Here is a 27,773-nt window from a genome sequence, read left to right as displayed (position 1 = left end):
AGTGTGCGCATTTGATTGTTTCAGAAATTTGGTTTAGGTATCCTATACAGTCAGCTGTGAATGCCTTGAATTTCATATTGGCTACCAGCGCGCTGGCGTTCCTCCTTGTTCAACCAGCAGCGTAGAGAGCGCTGTTGAGACAGTCCCTGCATTCCCCGCACAGATAGCGCTGCCTGTTATGAAGTTTGTATTTCTTTCAGAAATTTGGCATGTTCCAAATGGCGGAATTGTTTTGCAGAAACAGTGACACGAACAGTTTCTTATTTATGGCGTATTTCAACAGTGAGTAATATTTATTGTTAATTAATCGTTATTTATTGATCGATAATTATTGATATTCCGAGCGGTTATCTTGAAGTTAGTAATACATTTGTTAATTCATGTTTATTTAGAAAATGTCTTCATTCATTCATTCATTCTATCTCTCTCTCTCTCTCTCTCTCTGCCGTTTTACCCCTTACGATATACTTTCGAGTCGAGGTTTGAATTGCCAAAGAAGTTTCACTTCCATCATAAGTGTACTAAGTTAAACACGTCCTTTTTTTCAGCATTATTCCATAGGAAACATAAACCAGGATGTCAGGACCGCATTATAAAACAGTCACGTGTTTTCATTTCTGCGCCACCTCGCGTGGTGAATTCAAAACCAATAATGTTATCCTTAGTTAGTCTTTATCATTCATGTTTTGGCATTGAAAAGAAGGAAAATCTGTTAACAGAATATTCTGTAACTTTGTATCTTCCACAAAAATCAACATAACTCAAAAAATATATAAAACAATAAAACAAAACACTCAAACTATATTACAACATTTTCGGTAAAGTGCGAGATACAGAGTTCATGTGATTTTATGTGCAAAAAAAACCTATGTAGGTAACAAATCATACCTCCTAATACCTAAAATAATTAATACATCCATGCAAAAAAATTCAGTCTAAATTGTAACACACACTGGAAGAAATCATAAACATTTATCAATATACGATACACTGTTGCAAGCAGTGGCGGTAACTTAAAACAGCAGCAATTTTTTTTTTTTAAATTTTGTTTCGAAAAAATATGAATAAAATGTTGGCAATTTTGTAAACGATATTGGGGCAGGCAGTGTGTTCTAACAACAAAAACAACAGCAAAATCGTCCGAAAACTCATTTTAGAGCAGGGCTACCATAATAATTGACATAACTTCAAATTCCCTGAGGTAGATCTCGAGCACCGCGCAAAAAAAAATTACATTGCCGAGAGCAAATAAGCATTAGAAGAAAAAAAGAGGTAAACCGAGATTGCACTCATCAAGGTACTAATTAAAAAAACATTCACGATGACGGTGAAAGATAAAATGGTGTGTCTCTATATGCACCATGATCATAGCATTTTTTTTAATTGTCAACTCTCCAAAGTAACTGACAGGACACTAGGTTCCCGAATGCTGCCACACTTAAAGGGTGTCCTTGCAAACAGCTGCCATAGTGGTGGCACAATAAAAAAAAAAAAAAGCTGCACATTGCCGTGGTTCAGTCTTTGCGGGTTCATGCTACGCTGTTGTAGTAAGTCTTCCTTCTTCCCTTATGGATAAGGACTGGAAAAATTCGCGGCTTCATTGACCTCCAGGATAGGCTCCACAATCCTATACGTACTTGGGCAAATTACACCTGCTCATTGGCTATTGACTACGCGACACCTGTTAACTGGGATGCTTTTGATTCGAGACTTCCTTTTGTTGAAGGTTTTTAACTGAACCAGATTCCTTGAGATGAAACTGTGGCCCCCAATAACTGAAGCAGCAAAAATTGCAAACGTATTTTGGATTCTAGCCCATCGCGAAATTAATCCGCGAATTTTTCCGGTCTCTGCTTATGGACCTCCGCAGAGGAGGCCAAGAGTCTTGTACCAGCAACAGCCGGTGCACTGGCGACGACTATGACGTAGCAGTACTACGCTGTTGAAGTAAGTCTTTCTTCTTCCCTTATGGACCTCCACAGAGGAGGCCAAGTGTCTTGGACCAGCAGCAGCCGGCGCTCTGGCGACGACTACGACGTAGCAGTACTACGCTGTTGAAGTAAGTCTTTCTTCTTCCCTTATGGACCTCCACAGAGGAGGCCAAGTGTCTTGGACCAGCAACAGCCGGTGCTCTGGCGACGACTACGACGTAGCAGTACTACACTGTTGTAGTAAGTCTTCCTTCTTCCCTTATGGACCTCCGCGGAGGAGGCCAAGTGTCTTGCACCAGCAAGAGCGACGACGCCAGCGCTACCGCACTAGCAGCCAGGGCAGCGACACGGTGACCACCACCGCCGCCAGGCAGACGGCCAGCACGACGGCGGGGCTGGAGGCGGCGGGGGCGGACCGGCGGCGGCGCCACTCCTTCAGGTGGTGCTCCTCCTCGTCGTCGTCGCCGCAGTCGTCGCTGGAGGGGTCGTCGTCGCGCGCCCAGAACTCCAGCACCTCCACGTCGCAGCGGAACTTGACGCGGGCGCGCGAGGGCGCCGGGCTGGCAGAGTCCCGCCGCCAGAACAGGTGGCCCGAGTCCCGGCGGTCCAGCCTCCAGGTCGGCTCCAGGGCCTGCGACATCCTACCCGTCGCGACCTCCCTCCGCGTCCCTCGACTGCAATCCTACAAGGACGCTCTTACTTCCCGTACAGCAGACTGTCTCCTTGGTTATGTGCCTTCGACTGCGATCCTACCAGGAAAACACTGTCTCTCCTGGATGCTTCTGTACTTCCTGTGAAACCACACAATATGTCCTAGATCTTCATTCACAAGCTACCACGCCAGGACAGCAGACTGTCTCCTTGGTTATGTGCCTTCGACTGCGATCCTACCAGGAAAACACTGTCTCTCCTGGATGCTTCTGTACTTCCTGTGCAACCACACAATATGTCCTAGATCTTCATTCACAAGCTACCATGCCAGGACAGCAGACTGCCTCCTTGGTTATGTGCCTTCGACGAGAATCCTACCAGGAAAACACTGTCTCTCCTGGATGCTCTTACTTCCTGTGCAAACACACAATATGTCCTAGATCTTCATTCAAATGCAACAACGCCAAGGATCTCCTTGGTTATGTTCCTTCGACGGCAATCGTCTAAGTGACACACAGTGTTTCCTGGACCCAGTTTCTTCGTATGCAACCACACTAGGACCCAATGACGATTTTAGAACTAGTTCCTGGAACAAAAGGCCAGAATAGGCCCAACAGGCTGTCTGCTGTATTGTGTTCATTCGACAGCAATCGAATCAGGAAAACTGTGTTTCTCCTGCAGCCTGTCTCTTGGTGAGAAACCTAACCAAGACAAGGTATTGCTCTAGAACTTGTATTTGTTTTCTGGCTTCAGACTGTTTCGTAGTTGTTTTTTTATTATTATTCCAAGACAGCCAAAACCAGGACTGACTGTTTTCGTCCTCCTAGATCCTGCGTCTTGAAAGCACCGGGTAGTCTCCTAGATCCAGCTTCTTGGGTAGCAGCCAAGCCAGGACAAGGGGTCAGCTGTGACCGGCTACCCCCACCCCGTGTCTCTTGCGATGCTCTCGACCAACCAGCATCAAGCCTCGCGAGGACGTCTCCTGCCAGCTCTCTGCAAAAAAAAAAAAAAGAATTTGACTGAGGATATTTTATTTTTTTTGAGAAATTGAAATCTAAAGATAAAAGGCTATTGTCTAGGCAGTACTGTGCATTTCCGACATATCTAACGAGTTATTACTAATTTTACTATGGGAATACGAATGGAATTTAGGTGGCAAAATCAACAAATATAATTATTTTACAAGCCATGATCTACCATTCGAACTGAAATTTGTAGATGTACCTAACTTTATTTTTTTTTCTTTTCAGTTTTACAATTTTTGTTCCCAGTAAGATATTTCTGATGCGATGTATAACTACTAGCACCTTAGTTGCTTCCAAACCTTTTGTCTTTTTTTTATTCTTGCCATAAATTTGTCAATACATGTTTGATATGGCAATCGTGTAACACACTATTGCCACTAAACTTTAAGGATCCAAAATTTTCCCCCAGTATTGAACGTCTTGTTTGCCATAAGTAACTGTTAAACAGTAATGACGTATGCAATTTAACAACAAATATGTCCAAATTTTCGTGCGGAGCGTGACTGGTAGTTCGTAAATAGTAATAGATAGAGATTTATCGAGAGAGAAACTGACTGAAAGTAACTTAGTCCATATTTGAAACATTTCTCTTGTTATTAGTAGGGCCATTCATTTTCCGCGGTAAAATCTGACCGCTCGTTAGACTGGAATAAGTTACGCCCGATTGTTTCATTGTAATTAGTAGGGGCATGCATATTTCGCGAAAAGATTCCGAGCCACGCTGAGAGCTAAAACTGTGTTTCGTGATTGGGTGAGTTTATTTCAGGTCCATATCAATTGTTGCAACACCAATCACAGTAATTCAGTGTGGAAGCAAACGCGTCCTGAGTGGCCTCGGTCGAACAAGGCAACGACTTCTCTCGCAGACGGCCGCCAATCACGAGGGAGAAACCGCTGGTGCGGGTACACCTTGTTGCAGTCTAATAGGTGCTCAGTTTTATTCGCGAAAAATGCCTGCCCCTAGTTATTAGCAGCCGTCAACAAGAGAAGCCATTGCCTTATTTGGCTGGGACACTCAGGACGCGTTTGCTTCCGCACTGCATGTCTGTGATTGGTGCGCTGATTGTAGATATGTACCTGCAGCCAAACCACGAGACACAGAAAATGCTACAGCTGGTCTGGAAATCTTGTCTCGGAAAATACAGGGCCATAGTTGTTGGTTCCTATCGATGACAGAAGTCAACGGGGAAGCACATCCTGCAAAATCGAACATCTTTGATTTGCCCTAAAAATACCTACGCCATGTAACAAAATATTTCTCCCAACTAGGAAGCCTACAGTGTAGCCTGTGCTGTCGTCGTTGTGTCGTCGATTTTATCTGTCGAGTGTCATCGCTGGGTTATTCTGTTTGTTGTTGTGTTGCCCAGTGTCGTCTCTGAAGTTAAACTTCTTTAGGCGCGGCATGAAAAAAATGATGAGAGTGAATTGTTACGATGCGCGCGCAACATGCAAGGAAATTTTCACAGGAAGATAAAAAGGATACACGCAAATCAAAATTATGTACGTGCTTTTAAATCTTATACTTCAGTGATTCATATTGAATACTGGTCAACATGATAATTTTTTTTTAAAATATTAGTGATAGCAATTGTGTTTATAAACTTTTTGAAATGTATTTTTAAATGTATTTATATAAGTGAGGTAGCGTTTCCGTATGTATAATTTATTTGCATTATAAAGTATTACAATATTGCTTAATACATACTTAAAAGTAATCAATTATAATAACATTCAGCATATTTATCGATTCTTTATTAATTAAAATTTATTTCAAATATTTTAATAAATTAAATAATTGTATCCATGTGTTAATATTAATATTTAAAACTGACTTTTAATTATTTTGAATTTAATTGAATTTATACTATTTATAATATCACTCCATTAATTTTTTTTATTTCTATTAATTATTTGCATGCAAACTTTAAGTTAGTTTTTATTATGCCAAGAAGTATAACTTCCTACGCGTGTAGATAAGTACGCACACCCCTTTTTTGTCTCTATTTACTGTTTTTGCTACTTACACCGCTTGTTTTGATAACTTAAAAACAAGATTATATAAAGACACATATTGATACTATAAATGATTTTATAATCAAGTTAAGTTAAACATGTCAAACGTTTAAAATGTAAATTTTTAAACCAGCAATACGAAATTCGAGGTAACGCTGCCAATAAAAATAAGCCTATGAACTTTTGGAAACTCGAGTTTTAAATTCAATTACAACTTTTTTGGAATTTTAGATCGGGTGTTCCGAGGTAATAAAGTTGTTTATGCTGAAGCGACGGAGGCGATATACTTCGCTGTAGGTATGGAGAGGAGAAGGGGAAAGTTTGGGAAGAGAAACTAAAGCCATACTTGTAAAATCGATTCTTACAGCACTTCCGGTGAAGCTTTCTCAGTCCCTTCCCCCCCCCCCTTCCTTTTCCTACTTCTCCATCCTACTTCCGGAAATGACAGTTTCTAACTTGTTTCTGTTACCACGTCGGGAAAATAACACAAACATCGCAGTTGCTTACTAGCAGTATTGGTTGTATTAGAATACAGCGATGTTTCCATAACCGGTTGGAACAACTGCTACAAATATAGATTACGTGTAACCAGGTGAAGCTTTATTTTTCAAGCGCCATATTGGTTAGACGCCCAAAACATTAGCTGAAATGGTTTTTTTTGTGGTGTGGAAACGGTTTTAAATGACGGTAATTCACGGAAATGACTGAGTTTAACCACGGAGATTCTAATTCATACTTAATAACCATCATTAGGTGTTCATGCGATGTTTTGGGAGTCAAAACATGGCGATAGCAAGTCAACTACGTCGCAGCATTAAGTCTCTTGACTTACTCCATGGGTAGAGACCGGAAAAATTCGCGAGTTAAATGACCTCCAGGATAGACTCCATGATCCTCTGCCTACTTGGACAAACGGCGCCTGTTCATTGGGTGCTGAACTTTGAGGCGTCTCAAGTGGGTAACTTGTGATTGGATACTTTTTTTTATTGATTGTCTCTAATTGGCCAAGAGTCCTACATATTAACAGTGAACCAATAGCAGAAAGCAGCACAACGGTATAAATATTTGAATTTTAGCATACCACGAAATGAACCCACGAATTTTTCCAGTCTCTATCCATGGGTATACCCAAATTAAAATAGTAATGCTCATGTCTATTTTTTCTTGCCTAGAACAACTTCTAACAACTGGTTTGAAATATAATTGTGCTGTTTCTAATGTTTGACGTGTAGCATCTTATCTCTACGTATACGGCGTTTGGTAGGAGTGATTTCTTGAATGGAATGGAAGTCGCATGGCACAGAAATTTATAAACACGGTGCTGCCATCTGTGGCAGATGGCGCGAACCAAAGTTCACAAAGCCTAAGGGAAACTTTAAAGTATTAACTGCCAAATGAATTTGAACCGAAATTGGAACTATTTTAATAAAATTCCTTGTTGAAATTGAGATTCGAAGCCGTGGTTTAGTATTTTTTCCATGCCTTTTTTAGTAGAGACCTGAAAAATTCGAGGGATCATTTCGTGTTATGCTAAAATTCAAATAATTATACCTTAGTGCGGCTTCTGCCATTGGTTCACTGTTAATCTGGAGGACTGAGGGCCAATTAGTGACCCTCACCCATAGAAGTGTCGAATCACAGGTTACCCAGTCGAGACGACTCACAAGTCAGCAGCCAATGAACAGTTGGCATTTGCCCGAGTGTGTAGAGGATATTGGAGTCTATCCTTCAGTTCATTGAACCCGCGAATTTTACCGGTCTCTACTTTTTAGCTTTTATCGGAGTCGTTTCATCATATAGTTTAAGATTTCGGTCAATGGAATGATTGGATAACCGACGTAGCTGCTCCGGCAGCGAATTCTAGCGGCGGGTGTGGAAACTACGTGTAATTCGCGTCAAGAAATGTCGTCGAAAATACAATTTGCGTATACGTATCACGGTCGGCGCTATTTTGAATAATTCTAAGTTCAAAATAAAGTGCCCGAGTTTCGTATTACTTATAAGCGTATTTGCAACACACGAGGTTAGATTATGTTACACATCACTAGCAAGTACAAAAGACTCACTTTTTTTTGTGTATTCCCGTTAATACCTTACTGACGTTTGATGATCCAGCAAAGTTGTCTCATTTAAAGGGTTATGATTGAACTGGATCTGTTGGGGCTGAAATATTATTTAAGTCGTCCCCACCGAGTATATTTGGCAGAGTGTGTGTCGACACACATACCAGTGGCGGCGCAAAGCTGTTTGTTTGCTCCGGTGTTGCTACAAGCCAGTGTAAGCGATCCGGCGGCTGTGAAGGTCGCCCGCCCGCGCGGACACAGAACAAGGACCGAGATACAGAAGTGCGAAACCTAGGGCGGCATTACAAGACGTTCCGTGCAAGGCGGCGAATAAGCACTGCCTTGCTGGGATGAAACCCTGACCTAAAGACCGGAAAAATTCGCGGGTTCATTTCGTGTTATGCTAAAATTCAAATAATTATACCTTAGTGCGGCTTCTGCCATTGGTTCACTGTTAATCTGGGGGACTGAGGGCCAATTAGAGACACTCACTCATAGAAGTGTCGAATCACAGGTTACCCAGTCGAGACGACTCACAAGTCAGCAGCCAATGTACAGTTGGCATTTGCCCGAGTGTGTAGAGTGTAGTACAGTCTATCCTGAAGTTCATTGAACCCGCGAATTTTTCCGGTCTCTACCCTGACCTAACTCGCGGGCAGTATTCCAGGACGTGTCCAAAACAGAATCCCAGCAAGTAAACAAGACAGAAACAGTTTTAATAAACTGCGCCCTGCGCGAGGCTAGGAACTGATTTCAACGCATTCTAGCGGACGTTTCGCAACCAGCGATACAATGTTTACGGCAAAAAAATTCTAGAGATAGCAGCATCGACGCACGAATTAAATGGTGTTTTTTCTCATTTTCTCAAGTACTTTTAAAGTTGCAATTATTGACGTGACACCGTCTAATAAATCGATGAACGCCGGCTGCACGCACGAAAAAGGATGACTCATTGCCCCGTTACGCTAAATGTACGCTTGCGCCGCATCTATCTCTCTTCCACTCGATTGGAACAACCATCGATTTGACTTTTTCGAGGCACATTAAACTTGAAACACTCCCATTCGTTTCCTGCATTTCCTATCATCGTCCTATCCTTAACAGAATAACACAGATTGGAAGAAGTTAAATAGCAAACATGTATAAAAGTTATAGTTAAAATAATCTCTTCGTTAAAGTGATAAACATATTTGAATTAATGAGTGCGAATAAAAGTAAATTTATCAATTAAATTGTAGATTTCATTTCACTCCTTCTTTGTATCCATACAAAAATAGTGATAATTCAATAAAAATGATTCAATTTTATTCATAAAAGTATGCAATCATTTCATCAATGTTTTGTTATGACGTTGTCACGTTAAACTATCGTCCGTAAACCGACTTTACAGACAACCAATTATTTCTTGTGCAAAATGTATGTTAGAATAGTTTCGCTATCATAAAGTTTCATTTGGCGCACCAATACGTTTGGTAGGTCCCCTTAATGTTCACGAAATTGAATATATACGGGTTGATGGCGCCAGACGCGGGTCCGCCGTCTGGACGAAATCAACGAAAAAAAGTGAGCTCTGCGCATGCGCGGAATTCGGGCAGCAGATACGTCACGGTTACGACAGTGAAATCCGTTCCCTAAAAATAATGTACTGGCTGTGTCGTATCGTGCACTAGGTATACGGTTAGGGAAAAGGTGTGGCACATTCAACACCTATACCATTATTTCTGTGTTGGAATACCGGCCTTAAAATAGAAACTGAAAACCCATGTTTTGCGCGACATGTGACGCTATCTGTTAGGTTGGCCCGTAACTACAAGAAGAAGAAAAAAACTCGGGTGGAAGGCTCAAATCCGAATTGTTAGCTTTATAATGCTAGAAGAAATTTAAACATGGGGAAAAAATATATATATATTGTTTTGTTATTTAAAAAAAATCTTTTTCTATATATGTAGGTACATGAGTTAAGATGCAGTATTTCTGGTACGCCACACAACAATCTATGTGACTACCAAAATAAAGTGAATTAATTTTCACTGGTTTGTTTGCTAGGTACCTACAGCTGATACATTACTTCTCATTCCGAGACGGTTCATTTAAGAATGCGCTGAGAGTGAATAGGTGGTTCTGTTTCCGTAGTCCGTTTTTTAAACTTTATTTTAAGGAGCGTGAAAAGGGCTTAAACGCGTTGTTTTCATAATAACTCCCCGTACAGATTCTTGAAAGCACCAAAAGGCTTTGCATTACAACTTCATGTCTCCGCCATCTAGTGTTACGGCGGTTATCGCTCAAATCCCATAGTTAGAGACCTGAAAAATTCGCGGGAGAATTTCGTGTTATGCTAAAATTCAAATAATTATACATTAGTGCGGCTTCTGCCATTGGTTCACTGTTAATCTGGAGGACTGAGGGCCAATTAGAGACCCTCACTCATAGAAGTGTCGAATCACAGGTTACCCAGTCGGTTCGACTCACAAGTCAGCAGCTAATGTACAGGTTGCATTTGCCCGAGTGGGTAGAGGATATTGGAGTCTATCCTGCAGTTAAATTAACCCGCGAATCGGTCTCTACCCATAGTTGTCCTGCGCTTAGAGGCGACACCGCGCTGGAAGCACCAGCGAGCGTCGCACTTATCAACGCAGATAGATACACCCCCTGGCTGCACGGGCGCCTTAACTTAACCGTTACCCGACTGTGGACACAGCGTCCTTTTGGACTTTGACTATCGCCCGCGCGGCCCGCGCTATCTTATCGGGCGCGAATGTGAAGCTGTTGTCTCTGTGTGACGTGGAGGAAGGCAAACCACCACCCTCCGCCCCTCCCCCCCCCCCGGCCAAGTAGCGCCGCACCGCGCGATCTGATTGGTCGGAGCTAGCCGCCCCGGGCTGACCCCTGTACTCGGTATCGGCGCAGCTGCATAGACTGTCGGCCGATACGCCCGCACAAGGAGAATTGTTTTTGTACTTCTTTTTTTAACAAAAGATTCCTTTTGAATACCAGTTGCCAAGCAACAAGTTCGTAATACTGCAATAAATGTATTGTAACTTGGTACAGCACATGACTGTGGTCCGTTTTTGCATATATGAAATACGGATTTTTAGAGATAATACTGAGCATTTCTTACAACTGGTACACCATTTTGTATTTTAACTAGCTAATGCTCAGCATGCATTGCAATGCCTCATTAATTTTTATTTTTTTTTGTAATTTATCTGAAGTAGGTACATATATACAAAGCATTTCTCTAGCTCTCTCTAATTCTATATTTCTCTATCCATATCTCTATGTATATCACCATGTCTATATATCTACCTTTATCTCTATGTACTACTTCTTCCTTAATATGTCTATCTGACTCTTCTATATAAATATATCAATATCTCTCTCTATATATATATCGGTATATCTCTATAGGGTTATCCTTATCTATATATCTATCTCTCTATATAATTCTCTATGCCTCTCTATATCTGTCTCTCTTTATCTCTCGCTAGCCCTTTATTTATCTTTATATCTCTCTAGCTATCTAACACTTTATCTCTCTGGCTCTCTAATTCAATTCAGTTCTGTCATGCGTGCGCGCACACACACGCCGAAAAAACACGAACTGCCGCTAAACTGTGTCTTTATGGCCGAGCGGTTATAGGCGTATGTTTTCCAGCCCAGAAGTCAGATCTGTGTTGGTTCGAATCGCAGTGCTTCCGATGTATTTTGCATGTAAAATTTTTAATTTAATATGTAGATAAGGACCATAACAGCCCTGGTAGGTAATGGAACATCGACCTTATGTGATGATACAGAGCGATGCTGACACCAGCAGCTAGGAGTAAACAGCGGAAACGAAGTTGCTGGTATCCAAGAATCTTTTGTAAAAGTGTAGAATTTTTTCCTTCTTCTTCTGTGTAACGAAAGAACTGTCGCGAAATACAGCTGTCTGTGATAAATGTATGACGCATGCCCGTGTTGTTTGCGCCATTGCGCGAAGTATAAATTGGGACACCGTGTTTAGTTTAACAGATATTTTTAGCACTTCCATCTTTCCGAGCTACAAAGAAGAAAAAAAGAAAAAAGAAAAAGTGATTGATCGTTGATGAAAACCACCTTCAAACAGCGTCCTGCGTCGAACCATCAGAAACCACAACAAGAGCGCGAACTTTCCAGGAATACAACATAACGCAAACAAACCAAGGCATTGTTGTTTGCGTGGTTATGCAACATCCTCGCGTGGCCTTCCGTGGACGAGATGTTCAACAGCTTCGCACACGTGCTCACAGCCGGGTCGTTACCACAACGCAGAAATACCACAACGCCGAACGTACAAGAACGCCGAATACCATAACGCCGAATGCCAAATTGACCGCAACGCCGACAGCTAGAAAACTGCTGTGTACCACAACGCCGAAATACAGTAACGCTAAAAATGTTGCTGCGTGAAGGAGGGGGGGGGGGGGGCAAGGAGCAAAATGAAAAACAACTGAATGAATTTGTGTGCTAACCTTACCTAACCTAACCTTTGTGGCAGTCCTGCAATGTCATTTTTTCGGGGTTAATGTAATTCGGCGTTGTGGTACACAGCAGTTTTATAGCTGTCGGCGTTGTGGTCAATTTGGCATTTCGGCGTTATGGTTTTCGGCGTTATTGTACGTTCGGCGTTGTGGTGCGTCCCCATCACAGCTCAACACGACTGTGCAACACTTAACTTCCTTCGTGTTGTAAACGGCAACAGAAAAAAATATTCATATAAAATTACAGGTATTTGTTGATTTGTACTTTTTGCATGAAAACAACTGTGTCACCAAACAACATTGTTCGCAGTAATTCTGGGTTCCTATTCTTGCCCGGTCGTTTAGGCCTCGTGTTGTCCCAGTGCCTACAGTAATTAGGGCCTTAAGACCCCCGCCCACCCGGGCACACACACGGTGCGCACAGCTCCAGGAATAAACAACGCGATTTCAAAAAAACTGCTCAATATATCCGAGTGGTGTCTGTTTACAAAAAGCATTTAAGAATGCGCTGAGGGCGCATGAATAGTTATTTTAACATATTTCGTTTTTAACTTTTTTTTGTAGAATATGGCTAAAAACACCCGGTACACATTATTAAAACCACTCAAAGGAACTATACACACCTTTATCTTAATTTCTCCGCGTTCTAACGTTGTGGTTACCGCTCTGTGCACGAGAAGACAGCGCGCCGGAAGCAACAGCGAGCGTCAATCATAATAAAAGCCTCACTGACATCATTTTGCCACAAATGATGACAAAGACATTTTTAGTGAACGCAAAAAAAAAAATTGTGATTACGAAAGGAGTTATTATTTTATGATCACTTAAAAATTGAGCTTATGTTTTCACTGGCGAATGAATTTCGATTTAAAAACATGTTAAAATAAATTTTCCCGCAGTTGAAAATTACAGTAGCAGTTGTTATTTCAACCGAGTTCAAGTCTCTTATTTTCTCCAGTCAACATCATTCTTCAGAGTCGTGAGTGAAGGCGAATTAGTTTCGTGCGCGAGACAAGTTTTTACCTGATACCATGAGAACCATGGCGTCGGAATGGTTGTCAAAAGTCTATTTTAAATTGTTTTTAATCTTTTTCCTTTAGTGAAAAAAAGATAATTATGTTCGTCCATGGGGTCGGATAACAGGCCTCAGTACGACTGTGAGTCAGAATATCCGTAGTGGATATTACGTTCTCGTGTTGCGAATATACTTATGATTAGAGACCCGAAAAATTCGCAGATTCATTTCGCGATAGTCTGAAATTCATACACATATACCTTTAAGCTGCTCTTACTATTGGCTCACTGTTCGTCTGGGCGACTCTGGGCCAGTGAGAAACCCTCAACCAAAGAAGTGACGAATCACGGGCAAACCAGTTGAGACGACTCACAAGTCAGCAGCCAACGAACTGGCGTTATCTGCCCGAGTGTACAGAGGACCGTGTAGACTATCCTGGAGGTCATCGAAACCGCGAATTTTTCAGGTCCCTACTTATGATACAAAATGTGGACACTAAATATAACGTAAAAATCTTTAAAACAATGCGGAGCGAATCACACGCAGTTTCCGCACCCGCCGTTAGAATTCGTTGTCGGAGCATCTACGTCGACTATTGATTATTGAATCATTTGATCAGCAGACCGAAATTTTGAACTATGTAATGAAAAAGCTCCGATAAAACCGAAAAATAAAAAGGCTTGATAAAAATGCTAAACCTAGGCTTTGGAGCTGATTGTCAACAATGAAGTTCATTATGATACTGCCCGTATTGTTGAAATTCACGAAACAGAGGAATAGAGACCTGAAAAATTCTCGGGTTCATTTCGTGTTATGCTAAAATTCAAATAATTATACCTTAGTGAGACTTCTGCCATTGGTTCACTGTTAATCTGGAGGACTGAGGGCCAATTAGAGACCCTCACTCATTGAAGTGTCGAATCACAGGTTACCCAGTCGAGACGACTTACAAGTCAGCAGCCAATATACAGTTGGCATTTTTGCCCGAGTGTGTAGAGGATTTTGGAGTCCATCCTGAAGATCATTGAACCCGCGAATTTTTCCGGTCTCTACAGAGGAAGTTGCCCTTTCGCTTTGTGAAGCTTTGTGACGCCGGGCGAGGAGAGACAGCGGCCAGCCTTCAGGCTCGCGGCTGAAGGCTGAAGGATGAAGGCTGCAGCGCCAGTGGGCGGGGCCTGCGTCAGCGAGGCGAGGCGATAGGTGCGACGCCCTGTGGTGCTCCCAGCGCGGAGTTGCCCCTAAGCGCAGGCCGCGAGCCGGCCAGCTGTCTTCACGGCGTGTGCACAGGCGACTCAGTGCTGCAACTATCGCTCTTATTCTCTTTGACAATCCGAGACAACGTGACAACCTGAGAGTCGTTAACTTTTCGGAAGTAAACGTTGGCAACAATTTTTTTAGTATTTTTTTTTTTGTGATCGTTCGTTGCCAGGAACATTAATCTTATAACGTTTAAGATTATTAATTTCTCAGAATGGAACAGTCAAAATCCTATGTTAAAAAAGGTTTTTATATTTTGTTTCAAATAATAAGACCTGCACTGCACTCAACTTTTTGAATCGTTATATCTCAAAACGGTGGCTCTTAGGAAAAAAACGTATTTTGAAATTTTTTATAGATAATTTATCTGATCTACAATTTTTGTCTGGGCTAATTTTTTGATAAAACTTACCATTTTGCTTAAAATCGCGAGAAAATAAAACCCCGTTTTTGTGACCTTTGACCCCGAGTAAATTTTTTTTTTCCAGTTGTCGGATCGATGAGGACTTTTCACATTTAATTTATATTGGTGTTTTGAACAATCCTACCAATTTTCAGCTGGGTGCGAATTTTTGTAACCTCGGATGTCTAAATTGACCGGACCTTTGGGTGCTTTCAAGAATCTTTACCGGGCGTTTCATGTCAGAATCATCCTGAAAACACGCGTTTTAACCCTTTTACTATCATGAAAATACAGTTTAAAAACGGAATCCAGAAACAGGACTACCCATCCGTCCTTCGCGCATTGTTAAGCCCCTGTCACACGATGGAAGTTCCCTTGGAAGGTCTTCCGTGGCAGCTGGTAGGGATTGTTTTGTGGAAGGTTCCGTAGAAGGTGGAAAATTTTTATCCAAACAGATGGAAGTGGTGGCGTGCCACTAGTGTTAGAAACGGTACTTAATTTTGAAATAATAGGAAGTAATTTTTTTTAAAATTACTGATTTGAAACGCCGTGAACATGTATGGAATGTTGAAGCAGTTACAGTATTATGCGACTATCATGAGAAAAAAAAATCCACGTTCATTCACTGCAAAAAAGTAAAAACATTCGCGCAAGCTCGGCCTACACTAGTCACAACTACACACGTGCGATAGTTTCTTCCACAGGAACATCCACGCCTGCTGTCGCGGTGCTCCTGAGGGAGAAAGAGAGGGAGACATCTTGAATTGTGACACAGCCTGGCAGCTGCAGCCTCTGTCATCACGCGCGCTTCTGCGATTACAAAACCGGCATAACTCCGCGCCTTCAGACATCCGAGTTCCCATTGTTCCCTGCATACACGGCACGAAACAATAGACCCCCACTGCTTCGCGTCATATGTGTCTTTCACTTGCGATCCGGCTTCGAACACCGGACCGGGCGTTACCCCGCCATCTTGGATTCTCTTTAAAAAAAGAACAAGAAAATATAACTGTCACAGCTATAGCTAGAGACCTGAAAAATTCGCGGGTTCATTTCGTGTTATGCTAAAATTCAAATAATTATACCTTAGTGCGGCTTCTGCCATTGGTTCACTGTTAATCTGGAGGACTGAGGGCCAATTAGAGACCCCTCACTCATAGAAGTGTTGAATCACAGGTTACCCAGTCGAGACGACTCACAAGTCATCAGCTAATGTACAGTTGGCATTTGCCCGAGTGTGTAGAGGATGTTGGAGTCTATCCTGAAGTTCATTGAACCCGCGAATTTTTCGCTAGCTATAGCACAGATTTATAAATGTTATTCTATGGCTTCGGACGCTTGAAGTGCACATTCTTGGTCCTGCGCAACTGTCGACCGTAGAACATGCTTCCGCAAGTAGAAATCATAAAATTACCTATACTAACAGCAATACCGAAACGCTTTGAGGTTAGTTCCAACAAATTAATTTGGATTTTTTTTTTGCAAGCTTAAAAACATATTTTGAATTGATTGGTTTTTAAAGCGTGTGTTTACAACGGACGTAGCCACTTTATTTTTACGTCGCCATTGTCAGATTATCCCAAAACAGTTCGAAAAAGGTGCTTGTCCTGTTAATTATTACGTTTTCTATGAATTCAAATGTTTTAAAACAGGGGCCGGGGGGGGGGGGGGGGGGGGGAATGAACTGTGCAATTTAATACACGGGACTATTACTCAACTAAATAAGCGGCTTTAAGTAGATTTCACGAGGTGAGCAACCACTCACTTTCAAGGGCGTATCAAACTCAAAACGGAAAAGGCCGTGAAAAAAAGGTGGAGGAAATGGTGCTACACGATTATTTTTTCCCAATAATTTGTGGAAATTAATTTTAATATTTTTAACTACAGTCTGTCTGTGTATAAATATTAGAAATTATACTAGTATTTTTAGGATAGTTCATGTCTTTGATTAGTTTTATAAAATTTTATATCAGAAAACATGCTTTACTGTTGTTTAAATTACAGTATTAGATAAATACTAAACCTTCTATTTACTAATATTGTCTATAATAATGTCGAATTATTTTTTTTTAATTTAAAATACTTTTTAGCAACTTATAGAATTAAATTTTTTATATTTTTCTATACTTGATAGTAATTTTTTAAAATTTACTTTTATTGTATTCGTAAGTTAGTTTTAATTTTTTTGGTTATGTTTTTCTATTTAAGTTATTTTTTTGGTTATGTAAGCTTTGTTTTATTATCAATCTGCATGTGCAATCGGGAACACAATATAGGTCCAGGTTTCAGGTTTTTCGGCGAGGAACAGCCCCAGTAATTGCCTGGTAAATGTTCTGGTTACCATGGGGTTACGATAGGAGGATGGGGGGAGGGGGGTAAACTGATATCAGGACGCATGGATCGGGTATTAACTCGGGGCTTCTGAAATGCGAGTCCAACATTTACCATTTACCATTTACCATTTACCATTGTGCCGCTTCGCTTGGTCAAAAAAAAAATTAAGCCTACACAATTGAAAAACAAACAAAGGTAAATCTGGCAATATCTTTGCAAACATTTCATCCGTAGGTGAACGATTGGTATTGGTAGTTAAGATTGCGGATGTCTGACCTATCGCACAGAAACAAACAATGGTTATTCTGAACGGCAAGCTTAAAAAAAAAAAAAAAAAAAAAAAAAAAAAAAAAAAAAAAAAAAAAATCTAAATGCGCATCACCACACATCTCCATGACATCACGACAGAGTGCGAATAACATCTGTACCAAGAATAAATCGTATACTGAAGCAAATGAAGTAAATACGCGCGAAATGGCGCCCCCCGAGACACCGAAACCCTTGTTTCAATGGTGATTGGTTACTTTGATGAAGAATACTTCCCTACAAAAAATATATTCGCGACTTAGGTACATATTAGAGCAAAACATTTTCAGGCAATGGTAATACTTCCATTATTGCTAATAATAATAATAATAAATATGCAAAAATTTATCACAATCTAAAATTCAATTTTTTTTAAAAGAAAAATAAATCAAATTATATAGAAAACAAATAAAAAAATACAATTAAATAAGAACAACAGAAAACAGGGCATGTCAAAAGAGTTTTAACCGTTTACAAAATAATTTATCACGTAATTTCTGTGATTTCGTAATTTGATTTAAAGTTTTTTTATGATAACAAAAATAGCTATACACGATATGCCGGAAGTGGGAAAAAAATGAAAGGAACAAATATCACCAAAAATTCCAAATGTTTCATATGATGTAGAAACGCGATATAATCTAGTAAATATAACAGCAGAGCCAAAACTTCGCCAGCTGATCTCAATGCAACACGCGTCACGCGCCGGCCTGGCACGACAACAGCCAATCAGGAGCAGCAGACACTCACCGAGGTTGGCATCCGCCAGTTGCGCCGCGTTCAAGTCCCCGCGAGACCTGATCACATTGCGCGCGCGCCTGCGCACTCGCTACTGACGAATGAGAGGGCTCGCTACCGCCTAGCCTCCAGTCCCCCCCACTCCTCGCCCGCCGGCTTCCTGCTCAGTACTGTCCGTCCAGAGTAGCTCGCTCCACGCACTAGCCTCCAGTCCCCCCACTCTTAGTCCGCTTCCTGCTCAATACTGTCCGTCCAGAGTAGCTCGCTCCATATACTAGCCTCCAGTTCCCCCCACTCCTCGCCCGCCCGCTTCCTGCTCAGTACTGTCCGTCCAGAGTAGCTCGCTCCACGCACTAGCCTCCAGGTTCCCCCCACTCTTAGTCCGCTTCCTGCTCAATACTGTCCGTCCAGATTAGCTTTCTCAATGTGCTAGCCTCCATTAACCCTACTTCTACCTCGAGATATACACTGCTTCGTGCTCAATACTATCCACCCATAGTAGCTCATTCCACGTACTAGCCTCATTTACAACCCTTTAATGCCTTGAGAGAGATACTACTTCCTGCTGTCCATCCAGATTATCTCTCTCTTCACAAAACTTCAGTTGTCTCACTTCTTCATCCCGTGATATATTTCTTCCTGCTGAATATTGTTGTTCCAAATTACCTAGTCATGTGCTTATGATGTCGTTTATATTAATGTCGATTAATAATTGACATATTTAAAAGGTTTTTTGTATGTAGTATAAAGACGTTATTGAACGATTCACGTATTAATGCGAGAAACAAAAGAGATTTAACAGGATAACTCCAGTCACTTGTGCATGCTACATGCTTCGACGTACCTGCAGCACATGATGCCATTATAAATTCAACAGAAAATAATTTATCAATTGTAAGTTGCTCTATCAATCTGACGCCAAACAATGACAAAAAAAACACTAGCTTAAGCATGCTAATTATCATGATCTGTTCATTGATTTTATCGTGGAACGATTCAGTACTGATTAATATTTTTATGACATAACTTAAAACTGTCATTTTTTTTTTTTTTTTCATTTCTTGCTAGATGAAATCTTTGTCATTTTGACACGCTTTCGATGCTCTAAGCCAGTGTTGGCAACCCTGCAAAAATCCTCGACAATCCCTCTACATTATGTCATGTAGAGCACGTTATAGTAAAAAAAAAATGGGTGCGTGCACTTATGTACGCGCGTTAGAAGTAATACTTACTTTGTGTAATATGAAACTAACTTTAATTTTGCATGCAAATAATTAATAGAATTTTTAAAAAAATAGAGTGATACTATAAATTTCGATCGTTAAAGTATTAATTCTATCAAATGAAAAAAAATCAGTTAAAAATATTAATATAAATGCGTGTATAAAATTAATTATTCAATTAAGTAAAATAATCGAGATAATTTTCTATTAATAATGAAAATCAATAAATATACAATGTTTATTAAAATTTAATAATTTAATAATAATGTAATACATTATTATTTATAATTCAAATAAATTATACATGCGGGAACATAGACTCGCTTATATAATTACACTTGAAAAAGTTTATAAACACAATATATATATATCATTAATATTCACAATATATAAATGTTTTTAATGATATGGATCAGTATTCAAAATCAATGACTAAAGTACATAGATATTTTTTATTAGTATGTAGACTTTTCTCATCCTGTAAATTTTCGTTGCATTCTTCGCGCGCATCGTAGAAAAAATTCACTACAATATTTTTTTATAACGCGCCTAAAGAAGTATAACTAAAAAAAAATTTGGTTGTCTGTAAAGTCGGTTTACGGACGATAGTTTAACGTGACGTCATAACAAAACATTGATGAAATGATTGCATACTTTTATAAAATTGAATCATTTTTATTGAATTATCACTATTTTGTATGGATACTAAGGAGTGAAATGAAATCTACAATTTAATTGATAAATTTACTTTTATTCGCACTCATTAATTCAAATATGTTTATCACTTTAACGAAGAGATTATTTTAACTATAACTTTTATACATGTTTGCTGTTTAACTTCTTCCTATTTGTGTTATTCTGTTAAGGATAGGACGATGATAGGAAAAGTAGGAAACGAATGGGAGTGTTTCAAGTTTGATGTGCCTCGAAAAAGTCAAATCGATGGTTGTTCCAATCGAGTGGAAGAGAGAGAGATGCGGCGCAAGCGTACAATGAGCGAAACGGGACACCGCGTAACGGGATAATGTGCGTTACGGGACACTTTTTCGTGCGTGCAGCCGGCGTTCATCGATTTATTAGACGTTGTCACGTCAAAAAAATTAAGTTGTGTACCTGGAATAAGCACCAGAAAGTAAACTCGAAGATTGCCAGGAAACTGAGCGGTCGCTACGGACATGGCGTAGTTGTGACGTCACGAGCCACAGTATCTCGCCGGGCGGAATGTTGATAACCTCGAGCCCGCGCAGTCGTCCTTCAATCAGCATATCTTCTTTTTTTTTTTATCTCAAGGCAGTTGTTTTTGCCTCCCTGTGATATTGTGATGTTTTGAAAAGCCATCGAAATATTGTGCTGTTCTATAAGGTAGGGTGGTTGTTAACTTGTATAGCATCAATTAAAAGTTTTTATCTCATCTTCTGTAAGTTAAATTCAAGTTGTTTGTGATGTAGCCAACCAAGTTGGCAGCATTGAAAGTGGAACATGTCTAGAGACGATGAAAAAAACACACACACGTACACACGCAGGATGAACCTGCCGTCTGTCGAATGCAGGTTCATCCTGCGTGTGTACGTGTGTGTGTTCTTTTCATCGTCTCTAGACATGTTCCACTTTCAATGCTGCCAACTTGGTTGGCTACATCACAAACAACAACTTGAATTTAACTTACGGAAGATGAGATCAAAACTTTTTATTTGATGCTATACAAGTTAACAACAACCCTACTTTATAGACAAAGTAAGTTGAAAACCTCTCCACGACTGATGGTTAGAGACCTGAAAAATTCGCGGATTCATTACGTGCTATGCTAAAATTCAAATAATTATACCTTCGTGCGGCTTCTGCCATTGGTTCACTGTTAATCTGGAGGACTGAGGGCCAATTAGAGACCCTCACTCATAGAAGTGTCGAATCACAGGTTACCCAGTCGAGACGACTCACAAGTCAGCAGCCAATGTATTGTTGGCATTTGCCCGAGTGTGTAGAGGATATTGGAGTCTATACTGAAGTTCATTGAACCCGCGAATTTTTCCGGTCTCAACACGGTTTAAATTCATCGAAATAATTGGAGGTAGTAAAACGCCACAAAAATATATGGAAAATAACTTGTTTTACCCCCAATCATTTCAATGAAACAATTTTATTTTTACAGCCACAAAATCAGCGGTGGCTGTAACTCTTTATTAACTCATTATAAACTACTACATTATTTAATAAATAATTAAAATATTACCTTTGAATAAACTTTCAGCATATTTATTGATTTTTATTATTAAATTAAGTTTATCTCGATTGTTTTACTAAATCAAATAATTAATTTTATACGCGTGTTTATACTAGTATTGGATACTAAGTATTTATTTTAAAAATTTTAATTGGATAAAATTTATACTTTACCAACCGTATTTGCAATATAACTCTAGTCCTTTTATTATTTTATTTCCATTAATTTTTTTTGCATGCAAAATTAAAGTTAGTTTTTTTATTACGTCAAGTACGCATAACTTCTAACGCACGTAGGCGCTACATAAGTACATGCACCCATAATTTTTTTTTTGTTTTACATCTCTTCGACGTCAGTGGAGACGGACATGCTCCAAGCAAGTCCAGGGAAACTGGTAAAGGCCCTGTCACACTGTCATACTTTCGCTTGCAACACCTTCCAAATAAGTTTGGAGGGTTATGACGTCACCAAAAAAAGTCACTGGCACAGCCGTATTTCGTCTGACCAGCTGGATGATTTCGAGTTTCCATCAAATAGAAATATTTTGTCTAGTCATTCAACTTGTTGGACAAACATGGTAGCGCTAGTGACGGTTTTTTTTGTAACGTCCCAGCCATTTTACTGGAAGGTGTTGGAAGCAAATGCTTGACAGCGTGACAGAGCCTTTGGAAATGTTCGGCCTATCCGGCCATCGTTTCTTTTTAAACAAAATTTATCTCCCGGTTACATGAAATTTAAGTTGTGTTCTTTCCTTATCTTATCATAAAAACAATAATTGATAGAGACCGGAAAAATTCGCGGATTCATTTCGTGATAGGCTGAAATTCAAACATGTGTATAAATTCTGCTGGTTCTGCTGTTGGCTCGCGGTTTAACTGGAGCTCTCTGGGCCAATGAGAGACTATCGACCAAAGTAGCGTCAAATTACAAGCTACCCAGTGGAGACGACTCACAATTTAGTAACCAATGAACACGCGTGTTTACTTGAGAAGTTCAGAGGATAATGGAGGCTATCCTAGAGGTCATGGAATCCGCGAATTTTTCCGGTCCCTAATAATTGATAGTTAAAAGAAGACTAGTTTTCACGTTGGGCCATACAAAAAAAAAAGGCGTCGTCGCCATTTGCACAAGAGCGCTGAAGCGGTTGTATGGAGGGTACCGGGGATCTATCTGTTCTCCCTCGAGATGGAACACTTTAAGCCCTTCGGAGCTACGAGCGGCAGAAGCAAATGAGCTGATGGATGGAGACGTCAGCGTAATCTCGGCTCTGCATTAAACGTGTTTCTGAGGCCGAGCAACATCAATCATCCCAGATCCTCCCCCCCCCCCCCTTTTACCCCCCACGGGGGTTGGAGGGTCGAAGTGGGAGGGGGAAAAAGGGGGGGATAGGTATAAATAAACCTAAGAACTCAAGCAGTTTACATTCTCCATTTTAACTAATCGCTCCACTTCATTCAGAATTCGTGCCACTGTCGACACGTTAGATTAATGTATTACGCTTTTGAACTCAATTTTTTTTTGTTAGAAACAATTACGGATTATTTAACGTGAAAATTTTTCGTGTTAAGGCTCCGTCTCACAAAACCATGTTGATTTTTTTTTTCGTTATTACTTTTATTTAAAAATGCTATTTCTGACCATTTTTTTTTTAACTCGATGTCTCCCTTGCATTTGTGGTTCCGCCACAAATATTGTTGTCTAGGGGGAGGTTTTAACGCCTGTAAATCCTCCCCCCTTACTGCAGTGGCGAATTAAAGTTTTTTTCCGGGGGAGGGGTTTAAAAACAATAGAGAAAAAATTAAAATTTGAACATACGTACTTAAAAAGCTTACATTACTATTGACACTAACACACCTACAGGCTTCTCACACAGTAACATACTGCATTCACTGATATTTTGAAGAAAAACATTTTTTATATCTTCGGGGGATATCTACCGTGCCGAACAAATGTTTAAGACCACAAGCTCATTTAATATAAAATACTATAGTTTGTGATTTTTTTATTTATAATTTCATGGATATTTTGTGAACAGTGCAGACAGACCATGAGACATCCATCTACCCAAAAAGCATTGCGATACGACATTTAGTTTTCAAGATACTATTTTTTTTTTAATTTACTTACTTTGAACACGAATCCAAAAGAATATTCCCGGCATATTAGCAAAACATTAAGAAACTTGCTGAGTCTACAGTAATAAAAACCGCTTATTTTGTCCCACTTGTGTGTTCACCTTTTGTTCAGAACGAAATGTACAACGGGTTAAGTCTCGATACAGCGTAGTTTCCACGGTGAATCGCTTATTCGAAACTGTGAGGAACTCTCGGCTGATGTGCTGTGATTGTAAACAGAGCGCCGAAGACACGCTTGCACGCGACCAATCAGGGCCGCCGATCACCAGCTCCGGCGACGGCAGCAGGGTGTCCACAATGAAAAAAAAAAATTTCGTATCAACTTAGGCGAGAAAAAAGTACTAGATTTGAAAAAAAAAGTTCTAAATTATTATTTGTTATGGTTTTAACAATTTAGGAAGTTATTCTGACATTTCAATTTTCGAACTTAACTATTACACCACACACACACACATACATTCCATTGTTTTTAAAAATAATTACGCTTAAGGGCGTATGTCCCGTTCCAGGTCATGATTTTAGATTTATATTAATCACTGATGAACTTTTAGACATTTTCAATCGTTTAACTTTCACGAAATGAAAAATATATATATAGTTGCATACTTTTTGCATAATTAGCTGCCAAAGTTACATTTTTAACCTTTATGGGTTGTACAAATAAGGAGAATTTAATTTATTGCAGAACTGAAACTTTTTAGGATTAACTGCAATGCCACTGGCTACTTCAAGAAATAGTTTGCATTACTTTCAGAAAATATTAATTAATTTTACCTGACATTTCAAAATTCTCAAAATTTGTATGATCTTGACTTGATGTAAGTTTTTGGACATACGCCATTGCTAAGAACTTTTTCTGTTGAAGAAAAACTAATAAATAAAATAAATAAATAAAAATAAAAATAAAAATACTCAAAAAAATATACAAAAAACACACAAAATTAAGCAAACAATTGCTGTTGTCAACAAGGATATGAACACCACAAAATATTCCGAAACAGGAATATGGTCAGCAAACAAAGAAAAAACAAAGAAAAATGTACTAAGAGAACGAAAAAATCCCCACAAATGATGACAACACAAAAATATTGAAACCCAAAATAATTCAGCACAGCCAAGAAACATGAAATGAGTTTTTTGTGACAGAAATGCTAACCATTTCTTGAAGTAGCCAGTGGCATTGCAGTTAATCCTAAAAAGTTTCAGTTCTGCAATAAATTAAATACTCCTTATTTGTACAACCCAAAAAGGTTAAAAATGTAACTCTGGCAGCTAATTATGCAAAAAAGTATGCAACTATATATATATTTTTCATTTCGTGTTAAACGATTGAAAATGTCTAAAAGTTCATCAGTGATTAATATAAATATAAAATCATGACCTGGAACGGGACATACGCCCTTAATAATAAAACATCTTGGAGTTACTGTAATATTATTATATTAAAGAAAAAAGTACTAGATCTAGTAGGAAAGTAGGCTACTAACTGTGGACACCCTGGGACGACAGACGGGGCGACCATCACCATCGCGTCACACCCCCCACCCCGCGACCATCCCTCCCGCACATCAGTTGCGAGCACATGGGGTAGGAACTCCAATTGCCGAGACCTGGGACCTAGTTTTATTGAAGTAAGTTTCAGGCCCGCCCACTAGACAGCAGCTTTCATAATACACTGCTAACACAGCTACACTGATTGTGAGAGGTAACGCGTAAACTATTATCAGGCAAATAGAGACCGGAAAAATTCGCGGATTCATTTCGCGATAGGCTAGAATCCAAATACGTTTGCATTTTTGCTGCTTCAGTTATTGGGCCACAGTTTATCTCAAGGAATCTGGGTCGATGAAAAACCTTCAACAAAGGAAGTCTCGAATCACAAGCAATCGCAGTTAACAGGTGTCACGAGTCAGTAGCCAATGAGCAGGTGTAATTTGCCCAAGTACGTACAGGATCGTGGAGCCTATCCTGGAGGTCAATGAAGCCGCGAATTTTTCCAGTCCTTACAGGCAAACAAACCAGTGAAAAATTAATTCACTATATTTTGATAGCCACATATTATGTGGTGTGGCATACCAAATATTTTTGCATCTCCTACGCATTTAGATACATAACATGAATAATTTTTAATTACAAAACAGTATTAAGTGTTTTTCGCACATTTAAACTCACTTTTACTGAACAAATAACTGTCAAGTAGATAAATTATCATTTATGAACCTAGGGGCCAACCCCGCCTCCAACACCGATCCCCACCACCGCCCTCACAGCATACCTGACTTCCAAGAACCCTGTGAGTTGGAAGGAGATTGTAACCTGTCAAGTAATAATGTAAATATTGTAATTACCGCGTATTTTTCAATTTTCGTCACGTGTTGCCTTCCGTGATGTATTTTTGTACCCAATAAAGGTCATATTTTTTGGCACTGGGACCTCTAATTAAAAAAAAACTTTGTATTAGAACATCTATCTCGAATTTTTTTTTTTTTGTTGTTAGTTATGGCCCCGCAAAACAGATAGCGTCACATGTCGCGCGAAAAATGGTTTCAGTTTCCACGGTAGGAGTCGCGCTTCTATATCTCCTCTTTAGTCTATGGTTGCGAGAGGTCCCCTGCCTTGGCATGCGCGAGACCAGGACTCCGGCTGTCGACCCTGGGCGCCGATGTCCAGTTCCCTTAGGAGTTTATCGCTGTAGTGCAGTGTTGCCTGTTTTCTAACTTCTGGTATTCATAGGGACCGGAAAAATTCGCGGGTTCAATGACCTGCAGGATGAAGTCCATAGTTATACGTACTCTCGGTCAAATGCCACCCACCCATTGGCTGCTGTCTTGTGAGACGCCCCAACGTAGCAGCCTGTGATTCGATAAAGCTTTGCTCGGGGTGTTTCTCATTGGCCCAGTCATCCAGGTTGAGTTGTGATTCGATAGCAGAGGCAGCACTGAGGTATAACTATTTGTATTTTAGCCTATCGCGAAATGAATTCGCGAATATTTTCCGTTCTCTAGCGTATTCAGTCGCACAAGTGCGAAATACGCTGTTGCTTCTACCGCGGCTCTGAACTGGCGCTAACAGAACAACCACGAGACCCCAGCGGCAATCACAGCATCGCGTGGCGGAGAAACGAAGATGACGCGGTAGCGCAGGTCACCTTTATTCTGAAAAACCACGCGTTATAACCATTTACACTCTTCTAAATCCACATTTTAAAAACGAAATACGAAAAATAGACTTGATGTAAGTATTTGGAAATACGCCATTGCTAAGCTCATGTATGTCTATAGAAGAAAACTACAAAAAACACAAAAGACAAAAAACAAAAACACAAATTAACCAAAAAATTGCTGTTGTCAATAGGATATAAACACCACATAATATTCCATAACAGGAATATGGTCAACATACAAAGAAAAACAAAGAAAAATGGACTAACATAACGAAAAAAAAAAATACAAATGATGACAGCACAAAAATATTGAAACCAAAAAAATTCAGCACAACAGTTGAAACGAGACAAAAAAACACGACAAAATGAAAATACGAAAAAAAAAAAAAAAAAAAAACACAATAATTTTCCAAAACAGAAGAGAACGAAAAAAAAATCACGAATGATGACAGCACAAAAATATTGAACCCAAAAAAAAAAATTCAGCTTATCTTCTACAGACATACACGAGCTTAACAATGGCATAAGTCCAAAAACTTACATCAAGTCATGCACTCCCCATTGCACAAAACTTTCAAAGATAAAACGAAAAATCTAACTATTAATTCACCCTCGTAGACAGACCTCTCTCGGATATCTCGAGCAGATTGTAATCCGCGTGTTATATGTTAAGGTTCGATGGTCCGACACGTGCCGGACAGGAGCCCCCTCGCCGCACCTGGTGCGCGGGAGGTAGCACTGTTACCTCGTGCAAGCAGCCGTCCTCGAGTCTCCGCGCGCCGCCGCCACACTGGCC

At 39.9% G+C, this 27,773-nt stretch overlaps 2 protein-coding genes across 3 annotated transcripts in view; both read right to left on the bottom strand.

Moving 5' to 3' along the window:
- The window catches only part of LOC134539241 (sestrin homolog), a 230,481-nt gene that overhangs the window by 173,282 nt on the left and 29,426 nt on the right, over positions 1–27,773 (bottom strand). The window lies entirely within an intron of this gene.
- Positions 713–27,773, bottom strand: LOC134539294 (uncharacterized). Of its 2 annotated transcripts, none has more exons than XM_063381199.1 (2): positions 27,723–27,773; positions 713–3,575 (listed from the first exon to the last, which is right to left on the bottom strand). In XM_063381199.1, the coding sequence occupies exon 2, from the start codon at positions 2,569–2,571 to the stop codon at positions 2,251–2,253; it is 321 nt and encodes a 106-aa protein (XP_063237269.1). In that variant the 5' UTR covers positions 2,572–3,575; positions 27,723–27,773; the 3' UTR covers positions 713–2,250. The 2 variants fall into 2 exon arrangements, with proteins under 2 accessions (XP_063237269.1, XP_063237267.1); XM_063381197.1 differs by lacking the exon at positions 27,723–27,773 and adding an exon at positions 18,248–18,402.

This window comes from Bacillus rossius, chromosome 15 (assembly GCF_032445375.1).
Source record: "Bacillus rossius redtenbacheri isolate Brsri chromosome 15, Brsri_v3, whole genome shotgun sequence".
In the NCBI taxonomy this organism is placed as follows: domain Eukaryota; kingdom Metazoa; phylum Arthropoda; class Insecta; order Phasmatodea; family Bacillidae; genus Bacillus; species Bacillus rossius.
The sequence above is the reverse complement of the archived record's forward strand: the minus strand, read 5'-3'. Positions and strand labels throughout refer to the sequence as shown.

Coding starts and splice junctions, on each gene's coding strand:
- LOC134539294 (XM_063381199.1), bottom strand. CDS start 2,571: ATGTCGCAGGCCCTGGAGCCGACCTGGAGGCTGGACCGCCGGGACTCG.